At 43.8% G+C, this 17,829-nt stretch overlaps 1 protein-coding gene across 1 annotated transcript in view; it reads left to right on the top strand.

The window, feature by feature from the left end:
* Fermt1 (FERM domain containing kindlin 1) overlaps window positions 1–15,660 on the top strand; it is a 39,119-nt gene extending 23,459 nt beyond the window's left edge. Inside the window, exons 9-14 of the mRNA XM_059259598.1 lie at window positions 5,153–5,277; window positions 6,118–6,224; window positions 7,713–7,934; window positions 8,534–8,658; window positions 13,281–13,422; window positions 15,372–15,660. Coding sequence (XP_059115581.1) covers window positions 5,153–5,277; window positions 6,118–6,224; window positions 7,713–7,934; window positions 8,534–8,658; window positions 13,281–13,422; window positions 15,372–15,545 — 895 coding nt within the window. The 3' untranslated portion in view covers window positions 15,546–15,660. The remainder of the gene's footprint in view (window positions 1–5,152; window positions 5,278–6,117; window positions 6,225–7,712; window positions 7,935–8,533; window positions 8,659–13,280; window positions 13,423–15,371) is intronic.
* Window positions 15,661–17,829: the final 2,169 nt, after the last annotated feature.

The following is a 17,829-nucleotide window of genomic DNA, read 5'->3' as shown; positions in this document are numbered from 1 at the left end:
CAGTTTCGCCAAGACTGTCCTTGTATATTATTGAATGGACATTGTCTACCAAAGGTCTCAAGACACCAACTTCACTATACAGTAATAGTGATACAGTAGTGTGCCTAGATGGAAGAAATGCAGACAGGAAGGTGAGAGGTTATGTGAGAGAGGGACAGAGACAGAGAGAGGAAAGGAGGAGTCCTGGAGAGTGGGTAGAGCTGCATTCCTAATAAAGTGTCAGGTCCAGGAGGCCCTACATTTCCCTGGGTTTCCTTTCCTCATTGATATGAGAACAGTAGACAAGTCCTTTGAGGTCGAGGTTTTATTCTCTGTACAGGGAAGCTCTTTATTGTTTTCTAAACAAACTCTGTTGTCCCCACTATCACTGTTGAATGGTGAGCTTCAGTTTCCAGCAACATGGCATTGAGTCTAGTGAGCACCCAGTCTGGCTATAAGTACACCTGAATGCTGTGTACAACACTAGATTGTAGCCAACAGCAATGTTTATAAAATGAAGCCGCAGCCACACAGGAATTGGGTTCGAATGCCTTGGGACTGGCGTTTGTTGTTTTGTTGTGTTGGGTTGATTGGTTTAATTATTTGTTTTGAGACAGGGCACTATGTAGCTCTGGCTGACCTGGAACTCACTGTGTAGAACGGCTGGGCTCAAACTCACAGAGATCTGCCTACCTCTGCCTCCAAGTGCTGGAGTTACAGATGTGTGCCACCACACCTGGCTAGGGCTGGAGTTTTAATTTCTATATAAGACATATAGCTCTGCAGGTCACATAAAGCAATAAGCCAGACAGAAGCAACCAGCGAAAGGTGGGAACTCATGAGGACCATCTTCTCTGCTCAAAACAAAATAGGAAAACTACAGGGCACCTGGCAAGCAGAGAGGAAGCTGTCCTTGCAATGCCATCTGTGGGAAAACAGAAGCCTCTCTTGTGGAACCAGAGGCAGGGTGCACTTGGTGCAGGCTGAAATAACCTAAGTGTCTTAACTGATAAGGGAATCTAAAGGAAAGCTGGTTTGGGCCGCAAGACCCATGAAGCCCTAGCAACTGCAGCTATGAAAATACTTAAGAGGGAGCTACCCACACACTTCAGATGGAAAACAATATGCATTCCCACGGAAAATCACAGCCATGTGACTTGGTGGGCCATTAATAATTTTAGATGTTAAAATACTAAGAAACTATCAAGTGAGTATGATTACAACCAGTAAGTAAATTTAAAAGTAAAAAGTATAGCAAAATAGAGCATGAGTTTTTGAAAGGATTGAAATAGAAATTCTGATGATAAAATGTGTGGCATAGGGATGTTAAATTGCTAGGTAGAGAATTGAGGATTACTGCAAAATTGAGGTCTGCCTGGGCTACATAGTGAGAACCTGACACAAAAATTTTTAATTGTTTTGGTGTATTAACCATCAAATTATTAATGCCATCAAAGAAAATCCAAATGGCATAAATATGACTTAAATAGACTAAGAAGGCCCAACCTGTGTCTACTGGGAATTCTAGAGGAAATAATTGGAGAGAATGAAGCATTCAAAAGAGAATACTTAAAAGTTTTCCATGAATCTTGAAAATAAAAGTGCTTAAATCCATGGGTCATGGGTCTTAGGCAGGAAAAACAATAAATCATTAAATCTTGGTAAACCAACCATTGATAACGTCTTTAAGACAAGAGGAAGAAAAGGACAGACTTAATTCAGGAGAACAACAGAAAGATGGCAGCCCAGAGTGTCACATGGGCAGCCAGTGGCAACAGGAAGCGGTCCAGAAAGTTCTGAGAGAAGAGAGTGCTCAGTCAAACCTCTCAACTCTACTTCCTGTAGGTCTGTAAATATATACCAGACAAACACAATCCTAAGAAATTCCACATTTGAGAAAAGCAGATTTATAAGTCTTGGCGCTACTCATAAATGACTTCATGTGAACAGGGTATATGCCAAAGCTGCTACCAGTGCCACTTTGGAGCAGATAAAATGGCTCCATCAACAGTTAATAGGAATGCTGCAGATAAAATTTGTTCACTGAGTTATTTATCAGCAAGCTACCACAGCAAAGAACTTCTAGTAATACTTATACATGAGTTATATAATTGATTTATTTCAAGACAAGACTCTTAAAATATTCCAGGATCTTTACAATACTTCATAAATAAATGGAGAATGATCATGAAAGTTTGATCCCACCATAAGACTCACCAGCTTAATGTAGGCAAAGCCAGTAAGTGATATTGTGAGGTTCTGTTTTTCAAAAATAAGTATCCCCCACTTAGCATCACTTGTAAGCCACCACATGCTTCCAAAACAATATACACATTTACCTCTCCTTGAAGGAACAAGTGACTGTGAAGTTATAGTATAACCAGTTTTTGAAAGACAGGAATGTTGTGAAGATAGCATTTTTTTAGATTACTTTTTTTTTAATTTTATGTATGTGGGTGTTTTGACTGCATTTGTGTGTGTGCACCATGTGCATGCCTGGTGAGAGGCCAGAAGAGGGCATTAGAGCTCATGGAAATAGTTACAAGTGATTGTGAGCTACCATGTGGGTGCAGCAAGTGCTCTTAACTGCTGAGCCAACTCTCCAGCCCCCAAAGATAACATTTTAGAAATATTCTGCCATGTTCCCATGGTTACCCTGTTAATTACCCAATAATCATGCTATGCATTAAAAAGACAAGTGCTAGGCCAAGCATGGTGATGCACACCTTAAATCCCAGCACTCAGGAGGCAGAGGCAGGTGGATCTCTGTGAGTTTGAGGACAGCCTGGTCTACATAGTGAGTTCCAGGACAGGTAGGGCTGTAGCACAGAGAAAGTCCATCTCAAAAAACAAAAGATAAATGTTGTGGATCTAAAACATCAATTTCACAGCAGTGGAAGGCAGAAGTGGTGGTGTGATCTGGAATAAGAAGGAAATGGGGTGATGACCAAAGGATGCAGAGATCCAGTATGTAAGATAAGTAAATCCTGGAAGTCGTTACAACAAAGAGTAATTTGCTAAGAAAATTAACTGTTCTTACACTGAAGGGAATAGTAAGAAGGAAGGGACAAGGAAACTCTGAGAGGTTTCAAACATGTATATGGCATTAACAGCAATGATTTCACGTTGGTATCTGCAAATTCATCCAGATTTGTATATTACATATACAAAACTCTTTGTATGTCAACCGTACCTGATTACAGTATTTTAGTAATTTTTAGGCTGGTGTCTTAGTTAGGGTTTCTATTGCTGTGAAAAGACACCATGACCACAGCAACTCTCATAAAGGAAGATATTTCATTGAGGTGGCTCACTTACAGTTCAGAGGTTTAGTCCATTATTGTCATGGTGGGAAGCAAGGCAGCATGCAGGCAGACCTGGTGCTAGAGAAGGAGCTGAGAGTTCTTACATCTTGATCCGTAGGCAACAGGAAGTGGTCTGAGATACTGGGTGTGGTGTGAGCATATATAAGACCTCAAATCCCACCTCCACCATGACACACTTCCTCCAGCAAAGCCATACTTCCTAATAGTGCCACTTCCTTTGGGGGCCATTTTCTTTCAAACCACCATAGCTGGCATACAGAGTAATGCCTTGTGGTATCTTCCTACATAAATGTCATTATACTTTCTTCTCATTGCCCACCACTACCTACCCCTGCTAAAGTGGTTTTATAAAAACAATAATGGTTGAGGTAGAGTGTTTGTCTAGTGTGCCAGATCCTGGTTCAGTCCTGAAAACCATAAGAGAAAATAAAAGTCTGCATGCTTTTAAAACATGGTAACATAGATTTCCATGTTAGATGTGATCTAATTCAAGAGCTACAGTGAGTTAGTTTGAAATGTACTTATTAAAAATATTAAAATTCAGCTGGGTGGTGGTGGCGCACGCCTTTAATCCCAGCACTCAGGAGGCAGAGGCAGGTGGATCTCTGTGATTTCGAGGCCAGCCTGGGCTACCAAGTGAGTTCCAGGAAAGGTGCAAAGCTACACAGTCTTGAAATATATATATATATATATATATATATATATATATATATATATATGTATATTAAAATTCCGTATGTTCTACTTAACTTTCCTAAGTGAGTGACTGGCTTCAGAGAAGATGGAAATTAGTAGTTCTGTCTCGACAAACACTTGTACAGCTAGGGCTATGGCATCATGATTCAGTAATCACAGCTGAGATAAATCCATGGGTTTTGAGTAAGCAACTACTTCCTTTCTTGAAATGGGCTTAACGTTCCATTCACTTTATATTTTTGTGTAAGTTTAATAATGTTTTTAGTAAGACAATGTTACTGTTTATAAATACACATTTGTCAGGGAGGCAGGTATTTAAAGTGTTTTGAGGGGTTTTTTTGTTGGTTGGTTTGGTTTGGCTTCATTTCCTCTGGCTTTTCGAGACAGGGTTTCTCTGTGTAGCCCTGGCTGTCCTGGAACTCTATAGACCAGGCTGGCCTCAAACTCACAGAGATCCACCTGCCTCTGCCTCTGGAGTACTGCGATTAAAGGCATGTGACACCACCACTAGGGAAAATTTTTATTTTTTTAATTAATTTATTTATTTTACATCCAGGCTGCAGTTCCCCTCCCTCCTCTCAATCCTCCCCCCAACTCCCCTCTGCCCCCACCCCATCCACTCCTCCTTTCTATTCATAAAAGGGCAGGTCTCCCGTGAGTATCAAACACGACATATCAAGTTGCAGTAAGACTAAGCACCTCCCTTTTGCATTAGAGCTAGGCAAAGCAACCCAGTATGAGGAGTAGGGTCCCAGCAGCCAGTGAAAGAGTCAGAGACAGGTCCTGCTCCCACTGTTAGGAGTCCCATGGTGGCAGAGGAAGAACATGGACCCAAGAGGTCTGACTTATGACTTCTGGGCCTTTGAATTAATTTGCATCAATGTGTACATCACACAGCAATGTTTCACTTCCTGCTTTTATCTGTTAGTGGGCTGGGGATGCAGTTCAGTGGGATAGCACTTACCCAGCGTGCCCAAAGCCCTGGGTCTGATCCTTGGCACCATTAGAAAAAAGTAGAAGTAAAATCAGAAATTTGAAATTGTTTTAACAATAAAGACTATATTATCCCAAGGCCTTAATCCACTCTATATTTGCAATGTATTCTGCAGTTGCAACTGGTGTTTAAATATTTGCTGTTCTTTAATTTGCAGGCCAAAGAAGCTAATGTTAAAAGCTTTCAAGCAATACTGGTTTGTCTTTAAAGACACATCTATAGCCTACTTTAAAAATAAGGAACTTGAACAAGGAGAGCCAATAGAAAAACTAAACCTTAGAGGTAAGGGCTTTTTGCATCTCGCTGTGGCATCCAACAGGATCCAGAAGAACTCTGAGCCTCGCTGCTTACAAGACAGCAGCTCCTGTGCATGACAGGACATGGGCATTGCATGCGGTCTGTGCTGGACTCTCCCTTCTCACCCAGCACGTGAGGCTCTCTGATGCAAAAACAGTTGTGTCCAGGCTGGGGGTTGGTTCGGTGGTAGAGCATGTACTTTTGTGCAAGGTTCCTGGTTCGATCCTAAGCACTACAGAGGGGGTGGGGAGGAATGCCATGAAACGTTGTGTTTCAGTCTTAGTTACTTTAGCGCCCGTCCGAATTGCTGAAAGTGACTGTGAGCGTAGTGGCGTCTCAGCCCCCTGGGTGATTTAATCAGCCGTGTACTCAGCTCTGCCACCACTGTGGCAGACAGTCACTTCTGCTTTGTTCGCCTTTACATTTTTTATTCATACCAGGAGGGGGGTTACCCTCCTGAGGCAGGAGGATTGTGGATTCAAGGCCAGCCTAAGCTATACAGCCAATTCAAGGCCAGCCTGGGACACATTGAGATCTTGTCTCAAAAAAAAAAACAAAAAAAAAAAAACCATAAATATATATAATTGCTCCTAACAAGATAGTCAATATCATCCTAAAAATGAATTCAATTGATTTTTAAAGGAAATAATAGAATCATTTTCTTTATCATTCTTGTTTCTATTCCTAATTAGTTTTCCCTGAGTCATTGTTATTGGTTGCTCCTCTAGCTTTGACTCATGGGCAAGTCTTGGCTGTAGATACACATTGGCATTTATTACAAAGGATTTCTCAGCACTCAGTGTTGACCTGTTTTTTGTTCCTCAGGCTGTGAAATTGCTCCAGATGTGAATGTAGCGGGGAGAAAATTTGGAATCAAGTTACTAATCCCTGTCGCCGATGGTATGAATGAAGTGTACTTGAGATGTGACCATGTAAGTAAAGCCACTAAATCGCATCAGTTCCTCTGTATTAAGACTAAGCAGGGGCTGGCAAGATGGCTCAGTGAGTAAAGGTGCCTGCTGCCAAACTGAGTGATCCGAGTTCGAGCCTCAGGACTCACACAGTGGAAGGAAAGAGCTGGCTCCCCCAGGTTGTCTTCTGACCTCCTCTACTCATACACCAGGATACACATGTGCCTCCCCAAAAAAAACAATAAATAAATAAATAAATAAATAAATAAATAAATAAATAAAATTTAATACTAAGAGCAAAACACACAGATACTTATTGATGTACATATAATGGGTTCAATCCCATAAACATATCATAAATTAAAATTGCCATTCAGTCAAAATTGCATTTAAAACACCTAACCTACAAACATCCCAACTAAGCCTATCTTAGGCATGCTCAGAACACATATATTAGCCTATACATAGGCTAAAGCACCTAACGCAATGCCTATATTATAGTAAGTACTAAATGATATATGTGATGTATTAAATTTTGTATTGAAAGGATCACTGCAAAATTGAAGTCTCCTCTATAGAACTGTAGTAAATGCAGCCCCGTAGAGGTCATAGCTTAAGCTGCTGCTCTGTCTGTAACAGACATGGTAAGTAGTGTTGCACTGATGTTCTAAAAACATTTGAATTTTGGCTGGAGGAGTCTGGTGTTCCAGGCTGCTATTAGCTGGCTGCATCTTATTGAACAACAGGTCTACCTAGGCTCGGCTCCTCGCTTCAGTTTGAGCTGACTTTATTTATTCTGGGTCCCAGGCTGCCTGGCTCAGGTATTAAAGAGCAATAGAAACTCCACTGACTGGTTCAAATCCCATCCAAGGCCTGATTGTCTCCTTAGAGTTGGAATCTACCTGGGATAGATGAGGATACAAATAATACAGAAAGCCTGGGGATGGGGTTCTCCATCATGTATGTCACCCACGTTATGAAGATGGAAATCATATCTATGAGGCTCTCAGGAAATTTGGGGCTTCGTTTGTCTGCACCACTTTGTCTCCTTGCATCATTTTTCACACAGAGTTCCTGGTGCAAACTCATTCAAAGCTAGGGCTGAAGAGACAGCTCAGAGGTTAAGAGCACTGGCTGCTCATCCAGAGGACCTGAGTTCAATTCCCAGCACCCACATGGCAGCACACAACTCTCTGTAACTCAAATTCCAGGGGATCAGACACTTTTGCACCAATGCACATAAGATAAACTTAAATAAAATATTTTAAAATATCTTTCAGAGCTAACAGGTCACACTTCAAAAGCTCTTGCTGGGTGTTACCTTCAGCGGCTAGCAGCCACCCAGAACAGAGTGTGGCTTCACATCTTTCTGTGATTGGAAAACAATAGTTTTGTATCAATGCCCAAGGCCTCTATTGCTTCTCACCCTTTTGGCTAAGATCTCTGTTGGTCTGTGGCAAGGCGGCTCCACTGAGGACTTGCTTCTAAGCCCTCTGACATTTATTTCAGGAGGATCAATATGCCCGGTGGATGGCTGCCTGCATCTTGGCATCAAAGGGTAAAACCATGGCAGACAGCTCCTATCAGCCAGAGGTCGTCAGCATCCTTTCATTTCTGAAGATGAAAAACCGGAACTCATCGCCTCTCGTGGCTTCCAGTATCGAAAGCATGGACATGAACCCAGAATGTTTAGTATCACCTCGCTGTGCAAAAAAGCACAAGTCTAAACAGGTTCTCACCTGCTTGGTTGTTTGTTTACAGTACTTATGCTCTAAAATAAAAGGAGGGGCTCCATCCAATTAAGGCCATCATCATGAAAAATAGGTTAATGGAGAAATTTGACAATGCCCTGGGTAGTAGACAATGTGACAGAATTACTGTTGGTTTTGTTAGAGATTATTTTACTGCTGACCAGATATAGTAATAATCCAGAGTTAAACCATTAAGAATCAAAATTATGCTCCCATCGAGTGGGTCAAAGGTTGTACAGGTGAACCTAGTCTAGTGTAAGCAACACCGAAGAGAGAGAGCCATCTGCATGTACCTTAGAAGTGTGTGTGTGTATGTGTGTGTGTGTGTGTGTGTGTGTGTGTGTGTGTGTGTGTGTGTGTTGATTGATCTTGGCCCTCCTCCTCCTCAATGATTTTCACAACTCTGCCAAAAGGAGAAAGTGAAGGAACTAACTAGTTAATTAGTAGAACGAGCTATCTGTGCAGAGTTCAGTGGAGCCCTGGATGGATTGTTCTCACTGGGGATGTAGAGCCAGAAGAATGATTAGAAAGCAATTAGCAAACGTGAAGCCGAGTTTGATGTCTCCCGTCTCTGCTTAGCTGGCAGCCCGGATCCTGGAAGCTCACCATAACGTGGCCCAGATGCCTCTGGTCGAAGCCAAACTGCAGTTCATCCGGGCATGGCAGTCCTTACCGGAGTTCGGCCTCACCTACTACCTCGTCAGGTAAGTACGGAGTCTTTTCACCTTCCCTTCAGCCATAGATGGCTTTCTGGAAGCCTACTTCGTTCTCAGTCTAGAATGTCAAGCTCTTATTTTATAATGTTGCCCTTTCACAAACGGCCCAAGTACTCTGGCTGCCCTTAAGAATCTTCCATACCTTCTGCTCAGTGAGTCAACACTCCCTGAAACTCAGCTAAATTCAGGAAAGGAAGTGTTCAGATTTTAGCTGGGCGGTGGTGGAGTACTCCTTTAATCCTAGCACTCGGGAGGCAGAGGCAGGCGGATCTCTGTGAGTTAGCAGCCAGCCTGGTCTACAGAGTGAGATCCAGGGCAGGCATCAAAACTACACAGAGAAACCCTGTCTCAAAAAATTTAAAAAAAAAAAAAAAAAAAGGAATGTTCAGATTTTACAAATTGTATTCTTTTAGGCTAACCACCTGTGCTGAACCAAAAGGAGAGTGTCCGCTCCTGAGTTTTTGCCACCTGTGACCTCCCTCCATTTCAACTTTCCCTCCCTGCTATGATCTCACAGTAGGGCTTGGTAGAGTTTTGGGTTTCCAGAGAGATGTCCTAGCAAACACACGCATCATGTCCCCCAGCCTTTTCTGAAAAGACACTGTTCCTGTGGTGTGGCTCATCTATTATTACTTTCTTGTGTTTTACAGATGAGAACGTATTTCTCTATGGAAAAAAAAAGAGTTACATGATTTGTCCAAGTTCAATCCAATAGCCAGGGCCACTGACATTGGTAATCTGCACTGGTACAATGGCTGTGTCTACCACATAAAATGTGGCTCTCCAAAATGTGTCCATAGACAGGCTCATAAATTGATGTTTTAATCAAACCCACCTTCTGCCACGCCTTCCTCTCCAGATCCTCCCACTTTCCTCCAATTATTTTTCCAACTTCAAGTACTCCTTTTTAAGCCAACCAAATCCAAGTAAGGGAGACCGGTGCTAAAGCAAAATGTATGCTTAATCCTCTGGCACAGCAAGCGGTACATCACGACCTCATTTCATAACGCGGTTGACTGACTTGTGTAAGATACAGCCAATCACAAACATACAGTTTGTGTACGTTTCAGTTCTTTCCAAAAATCTGGTTCCTCCCACCTCTGCCAGCAAGGGAATGTGTTCAGACTTTTCAGTTCACTTCTGTTCGAATCTCACTGTTAACTTTTGTCCCCCACAAAATCCTTCTGCTTTATTCACCACAACAAAGAGTTGTTGTGCAATGACACATGGTGGCACACCATTATCAGCCTGGCAATCAGGACAAAGGCAGGTGGACCATGTATTTAAGGCCACCTGCAGACCAGCCTGAGCTACATAGCCAGGCAAAGCATCAAGGACTAGGGATGTAGCACAGTGAGGGAGCACATGTTCAAGGATTCCATCCCAAGCACAAAGGGGAAAAACGATAGAGAGAGGACAAATCATATTGGATACTCCCATATAAGCACACATGTATGGGCATGTATGCACACATGGCACAGATTTATCTGTAACTCAGGGGTCATCACCACACAGTGGGCAGCAGGGATACTTAAACCAGCCAGGCCCAGCATCCAATCTCACCTCTTCCTAGGCTAGCTTCTGACCCTGGTCATTTGCATTGGTCTTCCCAAGATTCAGCTTTGAGACATGCTAGGTGGGTATCTGGACCTGCTCTGTTGAGCAAATCCAACAGGGTAACAGTGTGAGTCACATGGTAATTAATTGTAAAGTGTGGGTAGGCCCTGAACAGACATCCCAGGATGATGACCCCTTGACATGACTTCTCCCTCTTGTCTGTTTGTCCTGTCAGCTCATACACCTGTAACCTCTAACATTTGTTTATAAAGATGTTGAGGCAGAAGCCCAAGGTTTGTTTTTAAAAATCTGCACTTCCAAAGGCTAGTTAGAAGGAAGGGCTAGCGCAGACCCCATGTGTAATATGACCCGCAGTAGCAGAGACTTGACCACCCTAAGAAAACTGGGTCTGCACATCACAGCTTCCTGGAAGCTAAAGAGCAGCCCATGGGGGTTTCATCCACTAGAGCAAGACATGCACTGAGTTGTGTTATTAAATATTGAGGGGCTAGAGGTGTAGCTCAGGTGGTAGAGTACTTGTCTAGCATGTACAAAGTTCTGTGTTCAATCCTCAGTACTTCATAAAACTAGATATGGTGGTGTAGACTTGTAATCCTTGAGAGATGGAGTCCTTGAGAGATGGAGGAAAGACAATCAGCCTGGATTACATAGGACCATGTTTCTAAAAAAAAAATTATTTATTTATTCAAAATACTTAAGGTAACAGAATGAACAATAAAAGGTATAAAAATTACCCTAGAAAGTAGAGCTAACTTTAATCAAAGGTAGGAGATAAGAAAGATGAAAAGTGTTTTGTTCAATTAGAATTTTTCCCAAATTGTTTTTCTCTCTTCTACAACATCCATACTGGTATCAGCCTCACATCCCCTCTCACATCCTCCCTTGCTGCATGTCTGTTCCCTTCCCAGCAGAATTCCTCCCACATGTTGTAAATACTGTCTCCAGTTCCTTCTCTTCTTGAACCCACTCCAAGCATGTCCCACCCACTCCATAGCCTTCCACTTGCTGTCATCAAGGTCACCCACTGGTCACCCTTGACCTTTGCTGAATCCAGTGGCTAACTCTGAGCCTTTGTGCCATAAGACCTCTCAACAACCTTTAACTGTAAAGCATGCCCATTGTTGTTTGTTTTTTTTCTCTTTTGGGGGGCCCACCACCCAGCTCCCAAATAAATCACACACGGAGGCTTAATCTTAATTAATTTTCCCAGCCTTAGCTTGGCTTGTTTCTTATCAGCTTTCCTTAACTTAAATTATCCTGTCTATCTTTTTGCCTCTGGGCTTTTCCCATTCTCTAACTTCTGTAAATCTTACTCTTACGCCATGGCTTGCTGTGTAGCTGGGTGGCTGGCCCCTGATGTCCTCCTCCTTCCTCTCTCATTCCTTGATCTTTTCTCCTCCCAGATTTCTCCTTCTATATATTCTCTCTGCCTGCCAGCCCCACCTGTCCTTTCTCCTGCCTTGCTATTGGCCGTTCAGCTCTTTATAAGACCATCAGATGTTTTAGACAGGCACAGTAACACAGCTTCACAGAATTAAATGCAACATAAACAAAAGTAACACACATTAAAATAATATTCTACAACACATGCCTTCCTCCTGGACCTAGACTTCCAACACAGCAGACCTCTGTAGTTACCCTCCTTCCTCCCTGGCCAGTTCTTTTAATCTCCTTTCCTGGTCCATTCTTGTCTCCCCAGTTTCTTAGAATACTAGAGTGCACAAGCTCATGTAACTTAACCCACTCCTCACACTATAGCTCAGCCATTTGTTTGGCTTTCTTTATACAAGGAGTTGTTACTCTGGGATGTGTGTCTTGATCCACAAACCCACTCTTAAACTGCAGATTCACCCATCCAACCAAATCATGGTGTTAATGAGTTGGCATCTCATCTTCCCATGTCCTAAACTCCTATTCTTTCTCCCCTAAAGCTGCCTCTCCTTGAGTTATTCTGCACCTCACTAAAGGAAACTCTTTCACTAAATGAAACCATGGTTTCTGTTGCACTAACACCATGTATACTGGCAAATCCTACCAGCTCTGCCTTCAGGGCACACCCAGAATCTCACCACCACTTGGGCACTGCCAGGGTGGCCCTACCTGGTTTCTCTGCCTCTAGCCTTGTTTTCTAAGAGCATCCAGAGTGATTCCTGTAAAACCTGAGGCAGTCCATGCTAAGCCTCTGCCCCAAACCCCCTGGCATCTTTCTGTGCCACTCAGAGTCAGCATGTCTCTACAGCTTAGCTCTCTGTGTCCATTCCTCTGCCCTCCTTATACTGTGCCAGTCACCCTGGCCCCCTGGCAGTCTGTAAGCATACTCATTTATACACGTAAGTGGTAATGCTGCAATACTGCACTGCCTGCCATACTTTTCCCCCCAGATACCCACGTAGCTCACTCACCCCCAGGCATCACCTCTTTGGTTCTGTCACCTTCTCTGACCTCTATCTACAGATGTAGTGGCCTCATGCTAGAACTCCTTGTCACCTCTGCACTTTGCTCTCCTCTGTTACCTTATCTGGCACATGGACATCACTTATTCATGTTCTTCACTCCCTGTTGGTCAGGAATAGTCTACCCCCCAAGCCTAGAAGCTGTGGTGCTAATTTTGTATGAAGTGGTTTGACTTCCTCTGATTTTGTTTCCTCTGATGTCATCTTCTTTTAAAGAATGTCTTCAGGGAAGCCTTCTCTATCAACACGAAAGTGTCCTCCTTCAGAACGTATATGGCTTATTGACTTTTCTTCTGAGATGATTTAGAAATGTTATGAGGTCACCTTTGAGAAACTGTATGTGGGGTCAGAGAGCTGGCTCAGCAGGTAAAAGCTGCACGAGCCTGGCGATTTGAGTTCCCTGGGACCCACATAAAGGTGGAAGGACAGAACTGACTCCATAAAGTTGTCCTCTGACCTTCACATGTGTGTTTTGCACCCACACATACACATCCTGCATACAAACAACAACAATAAATTATTTTAAAGAACTTATATATGAATAACTGTTGTTCTCTTAATTAACACTATTATTTTCAGATTTAAAGGAAGCAAGAAAGATGACATTCTGGGAGTTTCATACAACAGGTTGATTAGAATCGATGCAGTCACTGGGATTCCAGTTACAACATGGAGATTCGCCAATATGAAGCAGTGGAATGTCAACTGGGAAATCCGGCAGGTGAGGTAGAAGCTTCTGATAGTCCAAGCTGACCCACAGATGTACATTAGCAAAGATTCAGGTGCCTTTATAGTTAGAACTCATGAGCCAGGAACATGTGGTAATAGCCTATTAAAATACTAGCATGCATTTCTGGGCAGTTTCCTAACCAATCTAGGCCCAGAGTTATTCAGTTAACACTGCCAATCAGCTTAGCTCTGTGAAGACTTCCCCTGCAGACAGATTACAAAACTGCTGTGCAGTTTGTTCCATTTTCATAAACTCATCATAGGATTATATATACTTGAGCACAATCATTGCTTAGCAGAAACCACTTTAGCTGAAACCCTACACAAAACAAAGCCAAAAAAAAAAAATGCCTCATCCAACTGCCAAGAGCTCAGACTACCTGTGGACCCACCATCTCAGTTGCCTACCTAGAGAACATTCCAGGCCCAAGCAGGGAATAGTGCTGAAGGAGCAAGAGATATCCAGAGATAGCTACCCAGAAATGGCCCAAAAAAGATTGTCCTGTGAGATGAGCTCTTGGGCCCACAACTGTGTAACAGCTGCCATCATTTCACATCCTAGGAACTATATTTAGCCCAATGTCAAAATCGAGTTAGAGGTGCCTTAGAATCCTACTGATGATGCAGGACAGTTTGATGCTGCTGATATAAAAATCTCTCTTGGGGATGGTAAGATTGCTCAGTGGTTAAGAGCACATGCTATGTAACCACAAAGGACCTGGATTTAAATCCTTAGCATCCGTAAAATATTAGGCATGACGATAAACACATGCAACCCCAGCTTTGAAGAGTGAAGTCAGGCACATCCCAGGAGCTTGCTGAACAGCCAGGCTAGCTCAAACATGGAGCTTTTGTTCCGTGACAGACCCTGTCTTAAAGGAATAAGTAGAGAGTGATAGAGGAAAACACTTGGCCATGTCCTCTGGCTTCCACATGGGTGCACACAGGTGCATGAGCATACCCACATCCCCCCCCCCACACACACACACATACACCAAAATAAATACGTAAGAATCTATCTTCCATAGTTCCTTTTACATTCTCATTTTTCTAAAAGAAAACCATCAACATGATGGAGCAGTAAGAGACCCACACTATTTTTCAGAATGCTGGATTCCCCTCAGCATTAACTATCTGGGCACACAGGCATAGACTGAAGGCCAGAAAATAGATCTAATATCTTAAAGCATTTTACTATTACTGTCCAGGAGTAGGAACTGAGCGTCAGTCATTTTTAAAGTTCGGCAGGGAATCCCAGGGTGGAGAGGTGAGAAATGGGCCATTCTCTAAGTCGTTTAGTGTTTAGAACTTGTAGCTTTCATGGAGGAAAGGCTGATGAACAGAGGCTGCTGGAGAACTAAGGCAAGGCTTTTATTTTCCACTAAAGAGTCTGCAGCCCACAATGGTAGCTCACATCTATAATCCTAGAACTCAGGAGGCTGAGACAGGAGGATCGCTGCAAGTTCAGGGCTTCTAGCCTAGGCTACACACAGTGAGACCTCCTCTGAAAGAGTCCACAAAGCTAGTCAGCAGTAGTTAAAAGCTAGCTAGCACACATCTTTAATCCCAGCGCTTGGGAGGCAGAGGCAGGCAGATTTCTGAGTTTGAGGCCAGCCTGGTCTACAGAGCAAGTTCCAGGATGGCCAGGGCTACACAGAGAAACCCTGTCTCTAAAAGACAAACAAGAGTCTACAAAGCTTCTTGCCCCTCCACACTGGGAGTGATTGGGACATCCTTACCTCTAAAAGAGCAAAGGCACGCATTAGAGTTAAGACCACAAGAGGGCGCAAAGAGCAAAGGCATGTTTCAGAAAGCCATTTTCTGCGTGGTGTTTTGGAGACTTCCATAGTCCTCAGCTTTGGGGGGCTATCCCCAGCCTAACAACTGCTTTCTCATCCTTACTTGTCAGAATTTAAGTTTATCCATGGCTTACTTTTCCAGGTGGCAATCGAGTTTGACCAAAATGTCTCCATCGCGTTCACCTGCCTAAGTGCGGATTGCAAGATTGTGCATGAGTACATTGGTGGCTACATTTTCTTGTCCACCCGATCCAAGGACCAAAATGAAACGCTCGATGAGGACCTCTTTCACAAATTGACGGGCGGTCAGGACTGAAGTGAAGCAGGCCTACTTGGCCTATGTGGACCTAGGAGACCTTCCAGGATGGATAGGAAGGACCTGTGGCTTTCCCAGGGTGTAGATTCCAGACTAACACAATGTATACTTCCCACCAGATGCTCCTTGCCTCATCTGAACACACTGCCAGCACATCCTTTCCACAGGACTTTGCCTCAAACTGCCAGCAGCAGACTGGGCTCCTGCTGCTTTTCCTATGAGCGGGTGGGGAGAGAGGGGCCTGCTACTCTATGGCTACTCTAAGGCCCCGCATGGCACTCAGGCTCTGTGACTTTGCAAGCACATGTAAGTAACCAGCAGTTGACCTTCTGCCTATGTGCCTCATGGTAAGTCAGCCGTGAGAACAGAAGGGTAAAAGGGACATGTTACAAGCACAAATCTTGTTCCAGAAACTCAGGTCCTTCCATAACAAAATTGATCATAGCTCTCATCTTGGCAAAATGGCAGAGGGACACACCTTTTCTCTGGAGGTCAAAGAGATGAGTGGGGGAGGAACAGGATTACAGTGGTCTTCAGCATCATCAGTTTACAGTGGCTGTCACATCTGTTAAGGTGACCACTGGCCATTGGTCAAATCATTGGTCCTCAAATTACTGCTGAGACTAGAAGACATGTACTGAAGGAATACAGGGAATCCCATACTTAGCCAAGATCCATGATTCAATTGCTTTTGTTCTGGGCTGGATCTCAAGAAAACAGGCCCAGCTCTCTGTTAATAAAAACTACCTTCCATGGAGCTGGAAGGGTGACTCAGCAGTTAAGGGGCCTTGCTGTTCTTCCAGAGGACCTTAACTGAGTTCCCAGTACCTAGCTCCAAGGATCTGAGTCCTTCTCCTGGACTCCATGAGTTCCTGCACTCATATGCACATAGCGCGCGCGCGTGCGCGCGCGCGCGCACACACACACACACACACACACACACACACACACACACACACACACACACAATTAAAAATGACTCAAAAAGACAAAAACACCCAGGACAGGATTCAGAGTCCAGTCAGGCCTCCATTCCAACCAAGTAAGGAAGGGAGGGCAGACTTGTTCCTAGAGTCCACTATGGTGAAGTTCTGTGAACTAATGGCTGGCTACTTCCAGAGCCCTGGCTGGTCTGTGTGGTAGGAAGTGTTCGTCCACTCTGCGGAGTTCTGAGGGTGGAGTCTGTTTCTATGATTCTTGGCATTTTCCCTAAACAGCTTTAGCTTTGTAAATCACAAGCCAACAACAGATTCTTGGGGGCTGCGTTTTGCTGCGTCATCCCTGCCTTGCTACAAGCATAAGCCCTTGACAGCTGCCTGAATGTCATATCCTGGTTTTTCCCTAAGAGGGAATGAGTGGGTTTTGAGTAGGTGGGACGCAGCATCAGAGCTAAAGAGAGGTGTTTTCTTTTGTTCATACACAGCCTTTCTCCTTCCACACTAACTCAAACTGCACAGACAGAGGAAGAACTCAACTTGAACTCTGCCTCCCTCCTAGGCTGCATGCTTCAGGGGCTTGGCTGGAGTCCAGAGCGCTTTAAACATCAGCTGTTGCTCTGTTTCCCAATAAAGCCACCTGGGAAGTGAGAGTTCTGCAATTCTGGGAGTCAGGAAACAGTCCTGGCTGGAGACCACAGACCTGAGCCAGAAGAACCTTCTGGAGATTTCTTTTAGCCTCTCCTTAGAGGTGTGTGTGTATTCATGAGCCTTCAGGCACCCACTGAATTTCTGGGGCTCAGCTTAGCTCAGAAGTGCTTTAGGCATTTGGAAGCTCTGCCTCCCATCCTGAAGGACTTAATTTGGAAAGTTTTATGCAGACACCGATGTTAAGTGCATGCAGTGAGCATGGTAGTGGTTGTTCCTCTGCTGGGCTCTACTGTTCGGAGCCTAGACAGGAGGCTGGGTGTAGTGCACACATCTTTAATCCCAGAACTCAGGAGGCAGAGGCAGGCAGACCTCTATGAGTTTGAGGCCAGCCAGGGCTCCATAATGACTCTCTCCCAAACAAACCAAAAAAAAAACACATTTGCATGCTAGAGTCTAGACCAATCATTCAGGCCCTGGTCACAATGACCTCCTTGATTATATGTCACCTTGATTGCGTGTCACCAATGACAGCTTAGCTTACCTAGTTTACCCAAACCCAAGCCTTCAGGTCAGTCCCTCCTTAGCTTTTCATGGTTGGCTGACATTTCCATGAAATGCTCAGAGGAACTGGCTGCATTCTATCCAAATTCCATGCAATGTTGTGCTTACACAGCAACATCTCAGGGGAATAAACTGGT

This window comes from Peromyscus eremicus, chromosome 4 (genome assembly GCF_949786415.1).
Source record: "Peromyscus eremicus chromosome 4, PerEre_H2_v1, whole genome shotgun sequence".
Lineage (NCBI taxonomy): Eukaryota > Metazoa > Chordata > Mammalia > Rodentia > Cricetidae > Peromyscus > Peromyscus eremicus.
Note: the sequence above shows the minus strand (reverse complement) of the source record. Positions and strands in the feature narration are given on the sequence as shown.